This window comes from Micropterus dolomieu, linkage group LG07 (assembly GCF_021292245.1).
Source record: "Micropterus dolomieu isolate WLL.071019.BEF.003 ecotype Adirondacks linkage group LG07, ASM2129224v1, whole genome shotgun sequence".
Lineage (NCBI taxonomy): Eukaryota > Metazoa > Chordata > Actinopteri > Centrarchiformes > Centrarchidae > Micropterus > Micropterus dolomieu.
In genome coordinates this window covers 16,812,682-16,832,392 of record NC_060156.1, presented here as the reverse complement: position 1 = coordinate 16,832,392, position 19,711 = coordinate 16,812,682, and the positions used below count along the sequence as shown (strand labels likewise).

The 19,711-nt window shown below is 39.7% G+C and overlaps 3 protein-coding genes across 12 annotated transcripts; 1 reads left to right on the top strand and 2 right to left on the bottom strand.

Annotated features, from left to right (window-relative positions):
- The first annotated feature begins 43 nt into the window (after window positions 1-43).
- ube2al (ubiquitin conjugating enzyme E2 A, like) lies at window positions 44-4,596 on the top strand. Its single transcript, XM_046053553.1, has 6 exons — window positions 44-217; window positions 1,878-1,958; window positions 2,084-2,109; window positions 2,240-2,329; window positions 2,406-2,494; window positions 3,787-4,596. Exons 1-6 carry the CDS (start codon window positions 174-176, stop codon window positions 3,913-3,915), a joined length of 459 nt encoding a protein of 152 aa, XP_045909509.1. The 5' UTR covers window positions 44-173; the 3' UTR covers window positions 3,916-4,596.
- Window positions 4,597-4,600: 4 nt separating this feature from the next.
- On the bottom strand, window positions 4,601-10,493 carry ing1 (inhibitor of growth family, member 1). Of its 8 annotated transcripts, none has more exons than XM_046053538.1 (6): window positions 10,337-10,493; window positions 9,531-9,586; window positions 9,257-9,313; window positions 8,953-9,133; window positions 7,556-7,704; window positions 4,601-6,537 (listed from the first exon to the last, which is right to left on the bottom strand). In XM_046053538.1, the coding sequence occupies exons 3-6, from the start codon at window positions 9,284-9,286 to the stop codon at window positions 5,896-5,898; spliced, it is 1,002 nt and encodes a 333-aa protein (XP_045909494.1). In that variant the 5' UTR covers window positions 9,287-9,313; window positions 9,531-9,586; window positions 10,337-10,493; the 3' UTR covers window positions 4,601-5,895. The 8 variants fall into 8 exon arrangements, with proteins under 8 accessions (XP_045909494.1, XP_045909496.1, XP_045909497.1 ...); XM_046053540.1 differs by having other exon boundaries at window positions 9,281-9,313; XM_046053541.1 differs by lacking the exon at window positions 10,337-10,493 and adding an exon at window positions 9,720-9,914 and having other exon boundaries at window positions 9,281-9,313.
- A 1,117-nt stretch (window positions 10,494-11,610) lies between these two features.
- On the bottom strand, window positions 11,611-17,882 carry naxd (NAD(P)HX dehydratase). 3 transcript variants are annotated; one of them, XM_046053508.1, is made up of 11 exons: window positions 16,440-17,557; window positions 15,843-16,289; window positions 15,418-15,568; window positions 15,274-15,319; window positions 15,095-15,183; window positions 13,323-13,431; window positions 12,842-12,892; window positions 12,601-12,705; window positions 12,354-12,474; window positions 12,065-12,188; window positions 11,611-11,974 (listed from the first exon to the last, which is right to left on the bottom strand). In XM_046053508.1, the coding sequence occupies exons 1-11, from the start codon at window positions 16,954-16,956 to the stop codon at window positions 11,824-11,826; spliced, it is 1,911 nt and encodes a 636-aa protein (XP_045909464.1). In that variant the 5' UTR covers window positions 16,957-17,557; the 3' UTR covers window positions 11,611-11,823. The 3 variants fall into 3 exon arrangements, with proteins under 3 accessions (XP_045909464.1, XP_045909466.1, XP_045909465.1); XM_046053510.1 differs by lacking the exons at window positions 15,843-16,289; window positions 16,440-17,557 and adding an exon at window positions 17,727-17,882; XM_046053509.1 differs by lacking the exons at window positions 15,843-16,289; window positions 16,440-17,557 and adding an exon at window positions 17,575-17,718.
- Between the last annotated feature and the right edge of the window lie 1,829 nt (window positions 17,883-19,711).

The following is a 19,711-nucleotide window of genomic DNA, read 5'->3' as shown; positions in this document are numbered from 1 at the left end:
CATGATGTGGTATCGTCCTATGAACCTAGGTGGGGAGGATTATCGAGTGTCAGGAAGCGTTGGGGTTGCGGTGAACGGGGTTACTGTGGAGGTGTCAAATAACTTTTAAATACAACCTTTTTTATTTTATAAAATAAGCTCCTATTAACGTGACGTGTTCCACAAGTTAAACTATGTCAACCCCGGCTAGAAGAAGACTTATGAGAGATTTTAAACGGTGAGTTGATGGACAGAAATTATACCGACGCCGATAATGTTAGTTAGCTATGATTCGTCAAAAACAGCTAACATTAGCCTAGCTTTCGATAGCTTAGCATAGCTAACCAGTATTTGTCTATATAACTAACCTATTGGTTCACCAATCTTCACAGACCGTACGAACGGAAAACAAACACGATGTGACGTTAAATATTCTTGTGTTCAGAAACTTTTCAGTGAAATATGGTTAATTTTGTAAAAGTACTTTCCTGGTAGCCAGAAGCTAACAGTGCTAGCTAATACATGCTAACAGGTTAATCGACTAATGTTAACGTTACTGTCACAGTTTACGGCTGCTAGCTAAATCTTTAAAATAGCAAGCATTTTACGTTAAATTTCAGTGACATGTGGCCGGTTGACCATTTTATTATTGGGGGGGGGCACACTTAATGCAACGGAACAACCGTTAGTGTCCCATGAATTTAAGCCTGTCGTTTCATTAAGTCAGTGTACCCTGCTTACCAACATTAGCTTAACGTTATCTTAAAATGAAAGTTGTTTGTCAAAGATGTTCGGGAAGTTATTGTGATTTAACGTTAGTCTTTATATACAGTCTGTTATTATCCAGAGATCCCCAACATGCATTGTGTTGAACGTGAGAAGCACAACATTAAGCCAAAGCAGTAGCCACAATGTTTAACATTACTCGGGCTGCGTTTTCTCAAGTCTGCATCATGCTGTCTTCTAACAGTAATAGAACACTTTGTCCACGAAAAATCTGCATCGGGTGCCAATATGAGTAAATGAAATCCCTCCATATCCCAATTTAGATTAACCTGGCTAATTAGGGGTCCTCAAACATGTTTTGATCTGACAGTAAATTTCAGCTGCTCCAGATCCTTTGATTGTCCCGAGTATTAGCTTTTGTCTTTTAAGTTCAGACAGGACTCCTTAACCTGCAGGGATTTGGACAGGTCTTTTCAGGTGATGGGAGTGGAGAACAGCTGTATAAAGGACTTCTGGTTAAAACACTGTGGGGACATGAAATGCTATTCAAAATTTGAAAATAATTTTAAAATGTTGAGGTTATGATAAATGTTTCTAATAAATACACATTACATAGCCACTCCTATGAATGTCAATGTTCCTCTCATTTATTGTGCCTTAATTAAAAGTTAGCGAGAACTTTAAGCTGCCACGGTGTTAGTCTCTGAACCACATTTAGGTTGATAACTAGTAAGTTCTGACATTAATGTTTATCTCAGCTGATAAAACCTTATGATGTTTCATTGTAGTTAATAAGAAATTACAATGCCCAAAACTTACGCAACTCACGGCACTGACTTGATTGGCAGTTGCTTGGTTGCTATCATGATATGTATATATTTTTTCAAAGCAGAAGGCGGACTTGCTTTCTTTAAAAATACGGAACACCAACCAGGGTTAAGTGTGCAAGTGGCACAAGAAAAGTGGGGAAGTTATCAATAATTTTGTAATGTGGCAACGGAGTCTGCTGTACCTGCCATCAGCCACGTTGGCAGATGGAGTTATATTTATTTAAAATATTAAATTGGTTGTGGCTTAATGTTGAAAGAGGAACAAGGCTATGTAATTCACTAGACTCTCACTTGAGTAGTCTGGCTGAATAAATCTATTTCCTTTCTCTTTTTTTTATGAAGACTACAAGAGGACCCTCCAGCTGGTGTCAGCGGTGCCCCATCTGAAAACAACATCATGGTGTGGAATGCAGTCATATTTGGGTAAAACAATGATGCACAGCCATACTTTCTATGGTCAGACAGACCAACTACAGATGTAAATGTACATTTGTGCATGAAGTATGAAATGAATGACAAATTTATTTATTTTTTCTTTAACCTGACAGCCCTGAAGGAACTCCCTTTGAGGACGGTAAGCATCTCACTGTGTTCATGACGTACCCTTTTGTGTAGTAACCCATATTGTCACTATATTGCATAGAAATCATATCTAGCATAGTAACTTGTCAGATTTAACTTAGTTTTTTGTGTCTTTGTACCAGGTACATTTAAACTCATTGTTGAGTTCACAGAAGAATACCCCAACAAACCCCCCACAGTACGATTTGTGTCAAAGATGTTTCATCCAAATGGTAGGAAAACTCTTATTTTCACCTTTTTATAGTGTTGATATTTGTTGGTCGTGTATAATTGTGTTTTTATCCACAGTCTATGCAGATGGCAGTATATGTTTGGACATTCTACAGAATCGGTGGAGTCCCACTTACGATGTCTCCTCTATTCTGACATCTATCCAGGTAGGAAGTAATCTCTATGAACAGGTCTCTGCACACAAATGTAGCCAAAGAAGATTTTGATATTTTCGGTTTGTAGTCCGAGTAGTGTCGACCAATCATGTTTGAGCAGGCTTTGTTGCATACTGTCCGTGTGGAGAACAGTGGCACCTCCGAACACATCGGCTGTTGCCTGATGACGTTTGAGCATTTTACCAATGTTGGAACCCTAGATATTAGCTTTTTATTAATTTATCTGCATTCAAATTGCTGTCAGATGATAGCCAGTCGGTTCCAAGATTGCTAATCTGACTGTAAACAATGTCTGGTGCACTGAAGAGGAAGTCTTGGCCTGGATATCTGTTGGTTATACCAGAACCCCCAAAACACTGGCCGTTGCCCCCAGAGGCTAAATCTCTTAGACGATAGCCGATGCGCTTCGAGATAGGATAGGAAGTGTCAATAAACAACAATACAATAATAGCTGTAAATGCATGTACCCTTATTTACTTCAAACATAAACTGAAAAAAAAGGCTGAGTTTAGTGATTTTTAAAAAAAAAACAAAAAACAAAAAAAAACATCTTTACTAGATAAAGATTCAGATCATTGTAAATCACAATTGTTACAAAATGTCCTGTTGTATACAATTGTACAAAATGAGTCCTCTGGGAAAAGGAAAATGCTGGGTACAAAATACAGTGAGATTTTTAAATTTAATGCAGGGCTGCTACTAACGATTATTTTGAGTATCGATTTTAATTTATTATTTTGATTATTTACTCAATTAATCGTTATAGTGAAGGTCCCTAGAGCCCAAGGTGATATCTTCAAATGTCTTGCTTCATCAGACTGACAGTCCAAAAGCCAAAGACATTCAGTTAAGGTTATAGAAGACTAAGGACACCAAAGGATAACATTTGAGAAGCTGGAACCAGAGAATTTTGGCTAATCGATTAATTAACCAATTATAGAACATTAATCACAGCTCTATTGTAAATAATTGTAGAGAGAGACTATTGAAAATAAATTGTTTATCCTTATTATATTGATAGTTTCATGCACTATTTTAGTGGTAACAATAATTCTAATACAGAATAAAAAATAAACTTGTTGCATAATAGTCAGATATTTTGGTCAAAGGTCAGATGACAAATTGAAAGATTCTGAAGTTGCTGCCGAAGCCCTGTTTAAAATGGATGTACCTGGAAACCGCTGTGAATGTGTGTGTGTGTAAGTAGATGAATGGGTTGACACATGTTTGTTAGTTGTCCACTAAAACTTTCTCACTTTCAGTATTTATCCTCTTTTACTCAGTCTCTGCTTGATGAACCAAACCCCAACAGTCCAGCCAACAGTCAGGCAGCTCAGCTGTACCAGGAGAACAAGCGGGAGTACGAGAAGCGTGTGTCTGCCATCGTAGAACAAAGCTGGAGAGACAGTTGACCTGACAATCCTGATAGCTGCTCTCTCCATTGTTAAGCTGTGTGTGCTGCAAGTTTTAGTGGAGTACCTCTTAATTTTTGGGCCCCCCACCACCACCTTTTCCGATTTTAAGCTTTTATGCACTTTACCTTCAATTACCCTTCATAGAATGTTTTTTTTTTTTCGTGCCCGCCAAGAGGGATTCATTTTTTCTAATCTATCCTTTTCCAGTCCGTCAGGGGAAATGTGCTGAATCTTGCCTTGATGTTTTGTCAATATGGACTCGTGGGCCATTACCCAAAAATTCTGGTGTTCTAACTCATTTAATAACTCCCCATGACTAATTATGTTAAATGTTTTGGAGGTGTATTAATGAAGGCATGGGTGCTCTTCTGTTATGCTCCTCATCTTTTCTGTCAGTTTTTCACAAGGCAGTTTGTCTGAGCTCCTATGAGATCCTACCTTTTCCCTGGGAGAATGAGCAGCATGAGCATCAGGGACTACTACCTAAATCAGACATCTACACCATGTCTTACTGTGTTGTGAACTGTTACATGCATGACAGAAGGAGTGTATTCACGTTCTTGTTCAGTACTCATGTATATAAGAAACCTGCAACTGAATTTATGTACAGATTTTGCACTGGTTGTCCCCCATGTCATGTTTTTTCAGCACTTGTAAATAAAAAAAAAGGCGAATCCATGTGTTTTGCGTGAAGCTTTTTATTGTAACTGCAAATTCTATATTATTTTCTTGCTTCGACAGGGGTTAATACTGATGCTGTGTCAAGTTTTGTGAGACCAGTATGTCAATTCAAGGCAATGCCAGTGAGGTAAACTGTGGTTTTGCATACAAATATAATCTAGTCCCTAAATAACATGGGAGTTATCATCGCTACATCAACATATTAAACATGCCATAAATGCCACTGTTAAAGTTGTATCATTTGAAATATACACTAGAGCAACAAAACTCATCACTTGAGTTATAAGTGAAACTTTCTAGTGTGATTGATGGCTTATTTACAACAGATTACAAATGTAGGCTGAAATCACTTCCTATTTAGTATGTAGTGTACTATATTTACACCTTTTTATTTGAATTGACTAAAATGTAAAGATTTTTTGTTCCTGTTCTCCATACTGGCCACAAAGAGATACCTCTTAAAGAAACTTAGTGATGGGCGACAAAATCTATAGTCCAGCGCATCTTAAAATTCCTTCTAAAGTTCAGCAAAAGCAAATGAGACTTCAGCAGTATCCAGTTACAGTCTCACTAAAACTCTGTAAAGCCAAAGGGGGCAGCAGATTCAGGTGATTATTCACTGTAGTTTCATTACTAAATGCCACCCCTTTCACATAGTCTTGATACATCGTTCAGAAATATCAATGATATAAGTATACTTTACTTCCTGCTAACAATCCCACAATGCGAAGTCACATTTTACAGAAAGTCTGTTGTGACACTTATGTGATGATTCAAAAAGATGCTCCACAATTGTCCAAAATCTCAGTTTACTGCTCACTACAGAATAAACTACTACAGTGTGTCTGTTAAATAGGAAGTAGTGCATGAGTGATTATGGACACAATAGTTTACTTAAGACAGGACACTGCACAATGACGTCACCTTCATTTTCTATGGATTCTTCACTTCACACTGAATGGATGTAAACATAACATTCTTCTTTTGTTTAGAAATGTTTTATTTGTTAATTGAGCATATGTGAAGGGAGGAGGTGATGTTGCATGCATGATGACAAGGGGATGTAGGACAGCTGGCTACATGCAGGTTGTACTGTACTATGCTCATTCTTTACAAATGATCCAAACCAGGAGGGAGCAATCTTGTGTCTCAGCTATGCAGCTACAGTTACAAAAATAACTATTTACAGGATCCCTCACAATTCAAAACTTTTCAAAACAGTTTTGACAGTAAAGGGAAACAAAGGACATAAAATTACATTTGCGCAATAGTGTTCATTGGGCCAGACAGAGCGAGCTACCTGTTGTACGCCCTCTCCTTCTTGGCCCTCTCCAAGGCCTTGTCCATGGTCTTCTCATTCTCACCCCTACACTTGGGGCAGTACCACTTGCCCTTGGGCTTATGATGGAGCCCAACACAGGAGAAATGAAACCACTCAATGGGACATTCATCGTTGTCGCAGCCAATCATTTCTCCGTAGGACACCTGCTCACACAGGCAGTATGTTGGCTCATCTGGATCAATGGGCAGGTCTGGGGGTGATACTTCTCTCTCAGACTTTCCTTTTGACCTTTTCTTCTTCTTTGAACTTGTTTTGGCCCTTTTTTCCCGGGATGCCCCCACTCCCACTTCCTCAGCGTGATCCAGACCTCCGTAACTTTCCCGTGGTTCTCCATTTTTCTGACGTCTCGAGCGTTTCCCTCCAGCCTTGTCTCCGCCGCCTGAGCCGGGGGTGACCTCGTCACGCTTCTTGTCATGGTGGCTAGTTTTGCCCGGCGTGATGGTGGCTGACGATGATGACGATGACGACATCATGGATGCTGCAGTGGTTGTCATGGTTGTTGCTGTGGGGACGTGGCTCTCTGGGACTTCTTGAGAGGAAAGGAGAAGTTCAGAATGCCAGTCCAGCTGTCGTGTTCGGTTCTCAACCAACTCCACCTGAAACAAACAAAGTACACGGTGACTGAAGCGCAATTTATACTTATATGCCCTAACCTACAGTGTAAGCAATGCACGTAGCCATGCATGTTATAATTGCCGGCCAAGCAGGCTAACTTCCAGTTTAGCCCTCCACTAACTTGAGTGGGGGTTAAAGGATATACGTGCAGCTCTTGTAGACTTTTCAAATGTTATCGACCGAATGGATCACATTCTGATAGTGACATTTCGCGTGGGTAGTGACACTCAAATATATTGATCCACCATTTTACAGCCACTGGATTAGCCGCTAGTAAAACTTACTTCAAACCACGAAGCACTACATGTGGGCTTGGAGGAAATTCAAGGCTACCCAGCCGACCAATTGCAGTTCTTACGGTCTGCCGTGACGCGACGTCTAGTTACATTTTTGGGAAGGTGCACGTCAGGCTACGGCATAGGTTACGGGGTTATGTGAAGGCTACAGCGTAGATTTGAAGCAGAAGTATAATCAAGCTTAAAACTTGTTTAGTTGGGTAGATGGTGTTGTAACCTGTAGTATGGCCTTCCTTGGATAAATCATACAGCTTTACAATGGTTTAACCTCTTCTCTAAGAATTAAAAATAAAAGCTGAAAGAGATGCATCCACTGCCAATGTGACATACCAAACATTTGTTGAAGTGGAAGATTCAATATGGTGTTGTTTATGATAACCCTCTAGTGTGGAATTATAAGAAGACGACTCAGTGTTTACTGCTGGAGTCCTGCAAATGTTCAAAGAAGTTGTTCCTGGTACTTATTCCAGTGAAATTCAAATCTGTGTAAAATGGAAAACCAGTTACACCCCAATACAAAAAGGCCTTTTAGCAGGCCTGTAAAACCTTTTTTACTTTGTATGTACTCAGGGTAGATTATTTCTGAGCACACATGTTCCAGGAGAGCACTTATCTATGCTCACACAGTTACACACACACTCTGACCTTGAAGTTTGCCAATTAGCAGCTCGACTGGAGCAGCTACAGGGTGTTCTTTACGTACCATTTGACCAGCAATCTGGATCTTCTCATCTCCGAGCTCTTGACTGCGAATCAGCGCCCTCTGAATAGATAACTGAAGCTTTCGCCTCTGAAAAGAGTCAGATTCCCGGCGATACCGTTCATAAGCATCATCAAGCTCCTTCAGAACATCTGCCAATAAATAAATCAATGGGGGGGGAACAAGTTGGAATAAGAATACTGAAATTCAACATATTCTCAAAATGTACAGACAAAAGAAATGTCAAACTTTCACCTAATTACATTTTGTAATAGATAATTTCTCCAATGCATGTGTGAAGGGTGTTGGTGAAAATTTTGTGAACAAACTGCACTATTTACTATATACCACTGTATGTCTGCCTAGTGTAGCAAGTACTTGTGGCTGTAATAAACTGTGTTACTGTTCTGTAACATCACTTAACTAAAACTAATGCTGTTTAATATGATAGCCAATAGATAGTGCCAAAATGGTTATAATGGTAATTTTGGAGAATGTAGTTTCTGTGAATTTCTACTAAGAGGTGTGATTATAATAAGTCTAACTAGGTGAAACAAATATGACCACACCTATATGTTAAGTTGTATACATTATTGCAGTGTTGTTGTATTAGATTGCATTTGCAAGTTGTACATAATAAACTGGCAACTGAGTGTAGTTTTTGGGTTCAGGTGTGTCACTTAACATGCACGGAATGAAATATTCAAGTACATTATAGTTTGTGATCTTATCTGGAGACAAATCTGTTAGTTTAGTCTGCTGTCAATGGACATGAAAGGTGCATCCTGTATGTTGAACAAGCATGCCATTTAAAGCAGGAGATGATACCGACTACTTCCGGGGAAGGTGATGAGACTGCTGAGTGGGCAAAGTGGTCGACTTTAGGCACAATCTAGTGAGAGAGGTTAAGAGCTATGGTTTCAGACATGCAGGTGCAATGTACTCTGTAGCTTTACATTATAGTTACATGTCTACAATGTGCTATGCAAAGTGTTTAGCAGGAACACCAGTACCTGCTCATTTACTTGTTTACAATGAAGTAAAACAGGAAATAGTTTAGAAGCTAATTGAGTGCAGTTGTTCTGACTTTATAAGTTGCTGTTGACAAAACATTCATATATAAATGTGAATTTACTCTCCACATTTGCTGAATTGTATGCCCATCTGAAATGCACACTACCACTGGACAATAAACCGCTGCTCACCTTGCCTGTTGACATCCTAATAACATATACTGTTTGCCTTTTTTTTTTAACTAAGGAAGCTGTAAAGTAAAATATTTAACTATGTTTATTGTTACAACCTGATTTCTGTAATGTCTTTAGTTTTGATTTATGTAGAAATATTTGAAAGGGATTTGTGTCCTTCACATCAGTGACTGCATGGTCTAGGTTCTTTACCTTGATACCTGGCATCAATTTCCTTCATGAGAGACACACTCCTCTGCAAATCAAAAGGTAATGACTCCACCAGGTCCAAATACTCCTCAACATAATTCACAACAATGTGGCTTGGGTCACCATTGGCCGGGTTCAGCATTGCGGCTCCGTCTTTACCCCTGGACGTCCCCGACACCTGTACCTGTTAACAACAAATCATTATTAAAATGTGTGTTGATGCTGTAAAGCCACAAGTTACTGCTCTTGCAGAATGAACGTTAATGCTCAAGTATTTAGAAATAGGTGTTTTCTTTGCAACCATTACTTCATTTAGTTGCATCAGACTTTCCTGCATTGCTTCTTGTTTTCCAGTATAAATGATCTGAAATCAGATCGGAAATATAAACGATAATGGTCAATAAGTGAAAGGCGGGGGGGGGGGGCAACTAATCTGGAGTCAGCCATCCTGAAACATGCAACGTGTACTATAAATCTGCCAACAGAGAGCTAACTAGTTTGTGACCGAAGAAAAATAACTCGACAAGAATATAAGTAACTATAAATAAGCGCCAGGTAACTTAATATAGATAACTACCCACTTGAAGTTGTTAGTGCGTGCACCTCATGGTGTCCTTTAAGGTCTTCTACGCACCAACTGAGACAGCAAAGACAACAACAGAAACATTAATGTTAGCTAGCTAGACTTCCCAATGAACTAGCCGTCACGCTAAAAATCGTTACTATGGGTGTCGATGAGTTATATTAATAAAAATAAATTCACTCCTGACCTTAAACATTTCCATCGACAACAGCTGAGTTCCAGCGTGTAATGTAAATGATAATTATCGCTAACTTCAGCTGTTCAACGTGTTTTACACTGCTGGCGAGTTTAACGTTCACGTCAAAGTAACGTTAACTTAAAAATAACCAACTTTCTCTTCTTTGCAACTTTGCCTTACTATTTTTCTACGCGATACGCACAACAAAATACGATTTTCCTCGTGACGTGCATTAACTTCAGTCGCTGGCTGACATCGCTGAAGGTTTAAACCAACGACGATTTACTCGATGCGTCAAACACAAAGATTATTAACGTCGCAACGCCAAGGGAAACGTTAAACAGCCACTTCATTCACCCAGGGGCAAACCCCACAACACTTTAGCTGATAAGCTAACGTTACAGAAACAAAGACAAAACACAATCGTTGTGACAGTTTAAGCGGTCTTATTTGTATCATATTTGCTTCAATGTAACGTTTTCTGTTAGCCAAATTAGCCTCTGTTAGCTTTTAACGCATAACGTTACTGAACGAGCCACGACACTAATAAACGCAAAAACAAACGCTCAACATAACTTTATTACACTCACGTAGCAGTTAGTAAGGCGGCTTACAGATGAACTTACCTGTGCGGATATCAGTAGTTTTTCTACAGCAAACGTTTAACACACTGTGATGCTGCTCTGACTCTCGGTGCTAACGCTACGTCGTGTACGGACTGCAGGTCCTACTACTGGCCCCCGACAGCAGCTAACGTTAGCTGTTAGCTGAAGTGCCTGAACAAATGTTTTCAGTTGTGCGCATGCTCTGCAGCCACAGATACAGGTTGAATGAATTAATCAAATATACAGTGGTGGATCAAGTATTCAGATGCTTTACTTAAGTAAAGGTACTAATAACTCACTGTAAAAATAGTCTGTGAGAAGTAAAAGTACTGCATTGAAAATGTTACTTGAGTAAGTATGGAAGTATAATCAGGAAAATGTACATAAAGTTTTAAAAGTACTCAATGTCCTGTGACTGTTATACTATATTATATATTATATTATTATTCCTCACGCATTAATGTAAAGCAGGATTTTATTGCTGTAGTTGGTTGATGTTGAACTATTTTGTATCAGACTGCAGCTAATGAGTATCTTCATTATGGAGTAATCTGCTTATTATTTTCTATATTAACCGATGGTAGACATTTTGAAATTAGTGAGAAATGTTGTCACAGTTGCCAAGAGCCCAAAGTGACGCCTTCACAATGCTTGTTTTATCAGTCAAAACCTCAAAATGATTAGAAATACATAAAATAATCAGAAGGAATCAAAATAGTTGCCAATTTATATTATATATATATATATATATTATAACAAAACATCATATTTTATAAACTCTTAATATGTTGTGTGTATAAATCTTACTTTGTAAAGTAACTAGTAACCGAAGATGTCAGATAAATGTAATTAATTAACAAGTACAATATCTCCCCCTGAGATGTAGGAGTATAAGTATAAAGTGGCATTAAAAGAAAATCCCTCTGATTTGTACTTTTTTTAACATTGTCATTTACATTTTAACTTTGTGATACTCAACCAGCACCTAAAATACCCTTCTTTCATCTCATTGACTGTGTAGTTAAACAGACATGACCATGTTACAAATCAATATTGCCACCCTGTGGCGATAAAAGCACGTTGCCATGATATTGGCTGCTTTTGAGAACTTGTTCAAAAGGTCTCTTGCACAAAATCTTATTTATTTTTAAAATTTAAAGAAGTTTCTGGTTTACTGTGCGCCCATTTATCTTACCACCTCAGTCTCTTTGGTGGGCTGTGAAGAATTCAGCTATTGCAACATGTTTGGTTGAATACATTCATGATACTACTTCAGAGATGGAAGACCACGTTTGTTGGTTTTCTTATAGGGTTCATTTAATACACCTCAAACAACAAGTCAGTGTATATTTTTGCACCAGATCGCCCTCACCTTCATTCAAATTCAGCTTGATGAGAACATTTTCCTCTAGTCCACCCATTTGCTATATCAACAGTTTCAGAGAATGTAAAATTGAGTATGTATGTATAGCTTTTTAAACAACAATTGTGATTTCAGTTGGCCGTTTTCAGCTTTCAAATATCTTTTTGAAGGCTGAGCCAATCTCCTGGATCATGTCTGATGTGGTGGTGGACCTGCCATGTCGCTGGAATGCTTGACTGTTGCACTGTCTTGTAAGACAGCAGGCCCCGAATGCTGCAACCACTGAAGGATTCACACTGGAGGACAAAAAAAAATTAGGAAATGGAGAGAAATAAATGGTGCTATACACACTAGTATTAACACACAATGCACAAACATGTCTTTACCTTTTGATCATCCCAACTGCAGAGGCAGCATGTGCCCAGTGTGCCAAAACTCCCATAGATCCGGATAGAAGATCACCCTGTCCACCACATCTTCTTCCACTGCCCTCAATACTGCATGAGATCACTGAAAACAAGAAGGCACAACTTGATATCACACTCATGAAAGAAGGAGATCCAAAGGTTCTCAGATCCGAGTAATGACTTACACAAATAGAAAAGGTGAAAGATTGGCTGGGAAAGTTTGTCTCATAAATATTATTTTTTTTCTGTGCATGGGCTTGATACTAACCCTTACTGCCGTCTGAAATGAAATCCTGTTCTCCTTTTAGCACCAAAGTGAGGTTGCCCATGGCTGCACTGAGCTGCATGACGCTGCGTTGATGATCACTGCTGTCCATGGGCTCATGGTGCTAAGGCAGGAACACACACACACACACACACACACACACACACACACACACACACACAGTTTAACAGACAGCATTGTATGTTTTATGCCATCAACTGGTGACTGACTCAACTCTGCAGAGACCCACCAGTGCCTCATACAGTCGGGTGAACTCCATGAAGTTAGGTGTAAGGATGCCCTTCTGGTACCCTTGAATAACAGATGGCTGCTGTGTTACTAGCCATAATCCGTCCTGTTGAAAACAAACAAATGACACACACACACACACACACACTCAGTGATTGTGTATGACTTTGTAAACACACATCCCATCTGATTGTGTATGACTTTGTAAATAATATCCCATCTGTTCAACAGCTGGAACTTACTGCATCAATGACTATAGGGATGTCTCTTGCTTTAGACTTCTCAATCACCTCCTAAAAGAGAGAAAACACATGTACTTGTTTCTTCAGATTAATCTTTAAACTGGATTAAAGTTCAGCTACAACTCCACAGTACAACTGTCCTATTTACCCTGACAGATATTCGAGTTTCAGGTGTATACATTTCTTTACCCACAAAAGGACAGATGGCTTAAAGTTCAGAGTCACAGTATCACAAGTATAACAGTCTCTCATTTCTTTGACATTCTCAGAAATATACATGCCATGTTTTCTGGGAAATGAAATTATAATTTTCACCGTTCTCACTCACAGGGAACCACAAACAAAGACTTGTGTTGTGCAGCTTTAATTCGTCACTAACAATTGTTAAATATGTGATTTTACTGAAGTGTTGTGGTTATGCACAAGCAGCTGGTCCAACAGACTGTTTGAGTGCAAGGAAGAGTGAACATATTCTACATGCCTTGGTTGTTTTCAGTAACAAGTCTTCTCTCCCTAGACCTGGTCCCACCACAAGGCCGTGCAGTCTTGGGAGCCATTTTTCTATCTCTTCCACTGCATTAGGACTGTCCCTTCACACACACACACACACACACACACACACACACACACACACACACACACACACACACACGTTAGATGTGTTCGAATGCACAAATGATCACAAATCTTACCCTTGTTAGGCTCTTATTCCCAAAAGCAATTTTTTTTTTTTATGCATTACACAGAAATAATCCCGGTTTTCATTGATAAAAACTCGTATGAATCAATTTACACACACCCGTTCATGCACGATGAAGACCAGTAGTTGAAAGGAAGGATGCGAACATGCCTCTGTGGCTCAAATTACCTCTATGTCCATTGCCAAAATTTTGAAGAGACCATATCTGCTTTATTGTTGCTGGGATATGCTATTTGCTCTCCACTACTCTTAACAATTTCGGCATGTTTCTTTGAAGCCTAAAGGTGTATATACAGTTGCTAGTTTATTAGGTACACCTAGTTAAAACTAATTCAGTCTAACACAAAAGTAAAAAAGCAATATATCCTCCCTTTATGAAGGTTATAATGTTCCATTTTTATTTAGAAAGTCGTTGATTCAACTCTACCATCATTTTGTAGGAGACAGGGGTGTTTCTGTTATTTAGCTCAGTGGTTCTCACGGTTATTTTCATTATTATTCCATCCATAAGTGACATAATGTATGACTATTTTAGTCATAGATTTCATATACTTTCTGTAATAAAACATCTAAAAGCAAAATTGCAATCAGATGGGAGACACTGGGACAGAATTATATCAAATGGTGGTCTGTTCTCTAATTTGTGTCAGTTAAGGGGTCCTTGATGTGAAAAACCAGTAAACCACTGATTTACCGCACACTAACGTTTCAACAAAAATGTCGAGGTCACGCATTTGTTTTAGCTCGGTGTACCTAACGAACAGGTAACTGACTGTAGCTGTTGTTAGATTCAGAAATGTCAGTTCACATGCACTTGATTAGCAAACACTTGGCATGTCATTGTCATTAATAACAACTACATTCCATTTAAGTGAGCTAGTTCCAGGCTCCTGGTATTGTGCATGCTGGCTCACTGGGACACTTTATGTAACTGAGCCATTGTTAACTAAATGTGTTTCACATGTGCTTTTCCTGCTATTGTAAGCTAAATGTCTGCTGTGAATAAGTCACTCTTGTCACTTTCACATGTCTTATATTGATTTTCACTGAAGGCACTTTGGCGATTCTGACACCAGAACCCACCCTCAAAGTAAAGCTCCCTGTCTACCTACAGTTACATCTTTGCTTACCTTAGGAAAACAAAGAGCTAATAGGCATTATGCCATAAACAGATTATCCACTCATCATGGTGAGAAAGCACCATGACGGCCAGAACAACTTGTAACCCTTCATCGAAAATGTGTAGACTAATTATAGGCAATTAGGAAAAAAGACCTTATACTGTGTTATAATTCTGCTATTAATCCCTAACAACAAGCATTACAAAAGGTTTACAACAGCTCTTATAATGTATTCTGAAAGTTTTACAATATGTTACGCAGGTATCGTCTGTACTACATTATAAATATGGGCTTCATAGAAATTGTTACTGCAGTTTTCTTTGATGGATTAGCCTAGTTTTTGTGATTTGTGAACTACAAACACACATACTGAATTATGGCCCATCAACAGGACATTCAGATCATAATTGGTCCAGGTGGAGCTTTACTTACAGAACAGGATGAACTATGAGCTCAGGGCTGTATGATTTGATTACAGGTGCAGCATCTTTGGTGCAGAACACATGAGACAAGTCAGCCCCCTGGACACAAGAAAAGGACACAGTCACAGCACCAGACTGGGTAGCATTAATGATAAATCTGTCAGAAGCATGATCAGAATTACCGCTTACCACTTTCAATGCAGAGATGGCAGCAAAGTATGGAGCTCCAGTATAGCTGTCAGGAGGTGGAGATGAAAAAAATTAAGGCAAAGAATAGCAAATTACACTTATGTTGGATGAATGGTGTTAATATGCAGGATGAGTGTGACATACTCTTGGCATCCTCCAACGATCCCAATACGTCCATCTTGTCCTTTGTGCTTTTTGGATGTCAGTGGAGGGACTATACTCTTTACCATATAGAGGATGTCATCATCCATGCCTCTGCGTGATGTAGACCCCAAACTGTAGTAGCGTTCAAACACTGAGGAAATAAACAAAGTGACCACTTTGAAGTTTAGCCTGAGTCAGTGTCTAATCTACATTTTTACCTTCCACACACACACACACTAAAACAGAGATAATAATGTGCTGTGAGTTAAATATATTAAACAAACAACCTAATTAAAGAAAAACAGTGAAATGGAGTAATGGCTCCCTCATTGTGCCTTGACATTACAGCTGATACGCCTTTCATTTCTGTTTTCTCTTCACACAAATCCACCTCAAGGCTGCACACGTGAAACCGAAGCTGATACCTAATGCCTGGGGATCTGGGTTCAACTGTTGACTTTGCTGGGTGAAACAGTCTGTCTGGGGTGAAGGGCGTCTGAGATAAACGGACTGGCCACGTGTGCATGACGGGGACGCACTGGAAAGCCCGGGAGCGTGGGCTGGAGGAGCCGTTTTGGAGGGAGTGTTTGCAGGGCCTGGTCTGGCGGAGGAGATGCTGGAGAACATCTGCCCGAGCATCTGAAGCATGTGCAGCTCCCTGCTGTGCTCGGCTTCTCTGCGACGGTCTTCCGCCTGCAAGCGCTGCTCCTCCATCCGGTAGAAGCTGTCCTCTGCCTGGGCGCTCTGCTCCAGAAACTGCTCCATTAGTTTCTCCATTGGGAAGTTAGCACGCCGCTTCCTTGGCCGCTTAGGTGCTCTGGCTGACAGCTTGCTGACTGACTGGCTGCTGTTGTTTGGTCTTACTGAGGTGCCTAGAGTAGAGAGGGGTGAGACATTATGTGATGAATCTTTGAGCATAAACAATCAAACTATCATGGTTTTAGAAATGACAAAAAAACAAAACATACTGCATCCATCTGACATAGAAGAGCCAATGAATGTGGACCAGGTGGAGCACTTACTGTTGTTGTTGCCCACTGTCACTTTAACTGGAATAGGGATGGGAACTGTTGGATATTCCAACTTCACTTCAGTCTCTGCAGGATAAGGACACTCTCCTGTACTCTCAGAGTATGCATCCTGAGCATCCTCTCCATCCTCCTCCAGGCCGTCCACGGCCTCCTCTCCTCCCGCCCCGCTGTCTGTGAACTCCTGAGGGTCAAGAGCGGGCCGGTTGCTCAAAATCATCTCCATGGTGTCATAAAACTTACAAATCTTGTGATACTGCCCGTTGTTCCGTAGGTTACCTTCCTTTGCTAGCAAGTACTGTCTCTTGAGGCTTTTGATCCGCACGCGGCATTGTTCAGGCGTCCTTTCAAACCCCATCGCACCCAGCCTCCGGGAAACGTCGCGGTACACGAAGCTGTTTCGGAAGTTTCCATCCAGCGCCACCTGGATGTCCTGCTCCCCCCAGATGTTCAACAATGTCCTCGTCTCTACGTCCGACCACAAGAACCCCCGCGTTGTGTTTGCTTGCATAGCGGATCCTTACAGAGTAACCTCCTCCACACGGAGTTGAACGGATATGTTGACACTGCGGATTATGATGGACGTCTGCTCTTTGCTCTTAGCTGCATCAAAGCCGCGGGGCGCCGCCGTCCAAAACAACGTCAACTGCGACAACTGGCCATTTAGGTAGCTTAGAAGGACTTGTGTGGATAATATATACTGTTTTCAACTTGGGAACCATTCCAATACCTTGTAAATATAAACTCTTTGTATGCTAGCCAAAGCCTAGCCGTCTATGTTTATCCTTTCACGTCGTTAGCAAAATACGTAACGTAGCGCTTTGAAATAAACTGACTGGGGATCGGTGTCCCGAACCCTTTTTACAACCTTTCCCTTCATAGGGGAAATCTAAAAACTGACCTCTGATCAGTCTCTGAGGGTAACTTCACCTTTCTCCGCCTGCTCCTCAGCATGCTAGGTGTCTGCGGGGTCCTAGAGACCCTGTGTACTCAAAAAGCTGTCAACTCCTCCACCAACATGTAAAGGCAAAGGTACCAACAAGATTTAGAGTCGTATAATTTAGCTAGCTAGTTACAGCTACCAGGACGTTAACATAAACACACTTTCATAATACTTCCTTCACGTTACCTTTCTCGTTCAAACAGACCAATGTGGCGACAATCGACAGCGCAACTGTGATAACGCAAAAGGCGAGCAAGTGAATCTGTTGAGGCATGTTTTCATTAACTGCAGCCACCGACATGAAGCTTTCCCCCTTTGTTGAACACAGTTCTTCTTACCTAAACTGGAACTGCGTGTCAACGCTGACAACTGTACACAAATGATCCTGATCATGAGGCGCCCTAACCCAGTGCTGCAGTACAGGAAGGAGAGGCTTATGATGCCTTTAAAGGCTGCTCGGACACTAAAGATCCCAGTAGGTTGAGATCTGTCAACAATCAAAGAGCAGCCAGCACAGTTGAGCAGCTGTTAAAGCGGAAGTACTTAAAGCTGCTCTTCTTCTAATAGTCGCTAGATGCTGATATGAACAGAGGGCACTGATATCCCCCCAAATATGTATTTAATCACCATAATATCAACTGCAATAAAATATTCTAAAATAAACGGTAGCTATTCTGGGCTGACTGATACAGGCTAAAGACATCTGGGATGACATGGAACCAAGACAAACACATCAAATATAGATAATAATAATGTAAGCACAAGGACAGTTCCTTTTAATTTTGTTCACTGTATTTTATTTCATTGCTTTCATTCATTTCATTCTGTCTCCTGTGCATTAGTTTGTTAAATGTGATACTGCCCCCTGGTGGGATTGAAGACATGAGAATAGAATACATTTGCAATTATGGTGCGCCTTGTGTTTGCAGGAGGGATCATAATGCTTCTCAATTCATAATAATGGATTCATAATATTGATAAATAATTAAAAAGCTGTGTCAGTAAGCACACTATTTTGCTGTTCTCAATATGCTTGTGACAGTATGGCGAGCGTACATCAAGCTTAATATGTTCAGGTACGCTGGTAAACAGGTGAACGTCTGCATATGCTTGGAGTATGCTCAATGTCAGGCCTGTACATTTGGCCTGTATATTTGTAGATGTTCCAACCTCAAGGTATAAACATGACTTGTTGCTCACTGCATTTGTCAGAAATAATAATACTTTTTAAAAAAAATTTTAAATCAGTTATCACATGTCTCACAATTTAAAAACTTTAAAAAGCAACAGGCTTTGAGAACAAAAATATACAAGCACACTTTTTACACGCAGTCCTGTATAACAACATTTCATTATGAAATGTAGAATACATTGAAACATATATAATATATAAACTTTTGTATTGCTGTATTTGTTGTTCCATGCTTAGCAGAGAGGGACAAACCATTGCACTCTCCCAACAAGTGTCATAAATATATATGACAGCACTTGAACGCAGCACATGAACCGATGACGCTGGAATTATTTTAAAATCTTAAGGGTAAACTTAAAATGAGAAGAATTTAAACAGTAAAATGTAGCCCGCTGTAATTATTCAGTAAGACAACGTTATTGCCTGAGCTTCATTTTGATAGTGGCTTCTCAAGTGAAAAGCTTCCCAAGAGACCCATTTCTTCTCCATCAAGTTTATTATTATTTTTTGATTAAAGAATCTGTATGTGTCATGGACATGGTCAAGTTTGAGTGCAAAAACGACCACCCGGTGATCCAGTAGCGCAAATCGGGCGTAGTACATAGGTTCTTTTATTGCCCTGAGTTTAGCCTTGAAGGTGAAAAAACACACAAATCCTTCATACTTGGCTGTATACAAATCCTTCTTCCTCACTTAAACTTGGTAGACCCAAGTAACAACCATGGCCCAACAGATTAAAGGCGCAAACATTTAAAAATGTGTTGAGGATAATTTTTTAGTGCATTTTGCTAAAATGTTTGATAATGATCCTTGTATTTCCCGTTGTGTGGTATAAACTATATAACATCTTTTCTTTCAATTTCATTTAAATCTTAGATGAATATAAACATACATAAAACCTGTATCTTGAGTTTTTTGTTAATAAAATTTTAAAAGTAAGCTGTTAATCCTATTTGTTTTTGCCTTACCCACTTGTTGCTTTATTTTTTCTCTTCACTCATATATTGTGCAAGATGTCTCAATCTTAAATAGCCTAGTTTACTCTTTAAACCTGTTGACCGTACCTGAAAGGCGCAGTCAGGGTTAAAAAAAAGCACCAGTATAAATTTTAGCCCCTCCTACTTCCTGTTT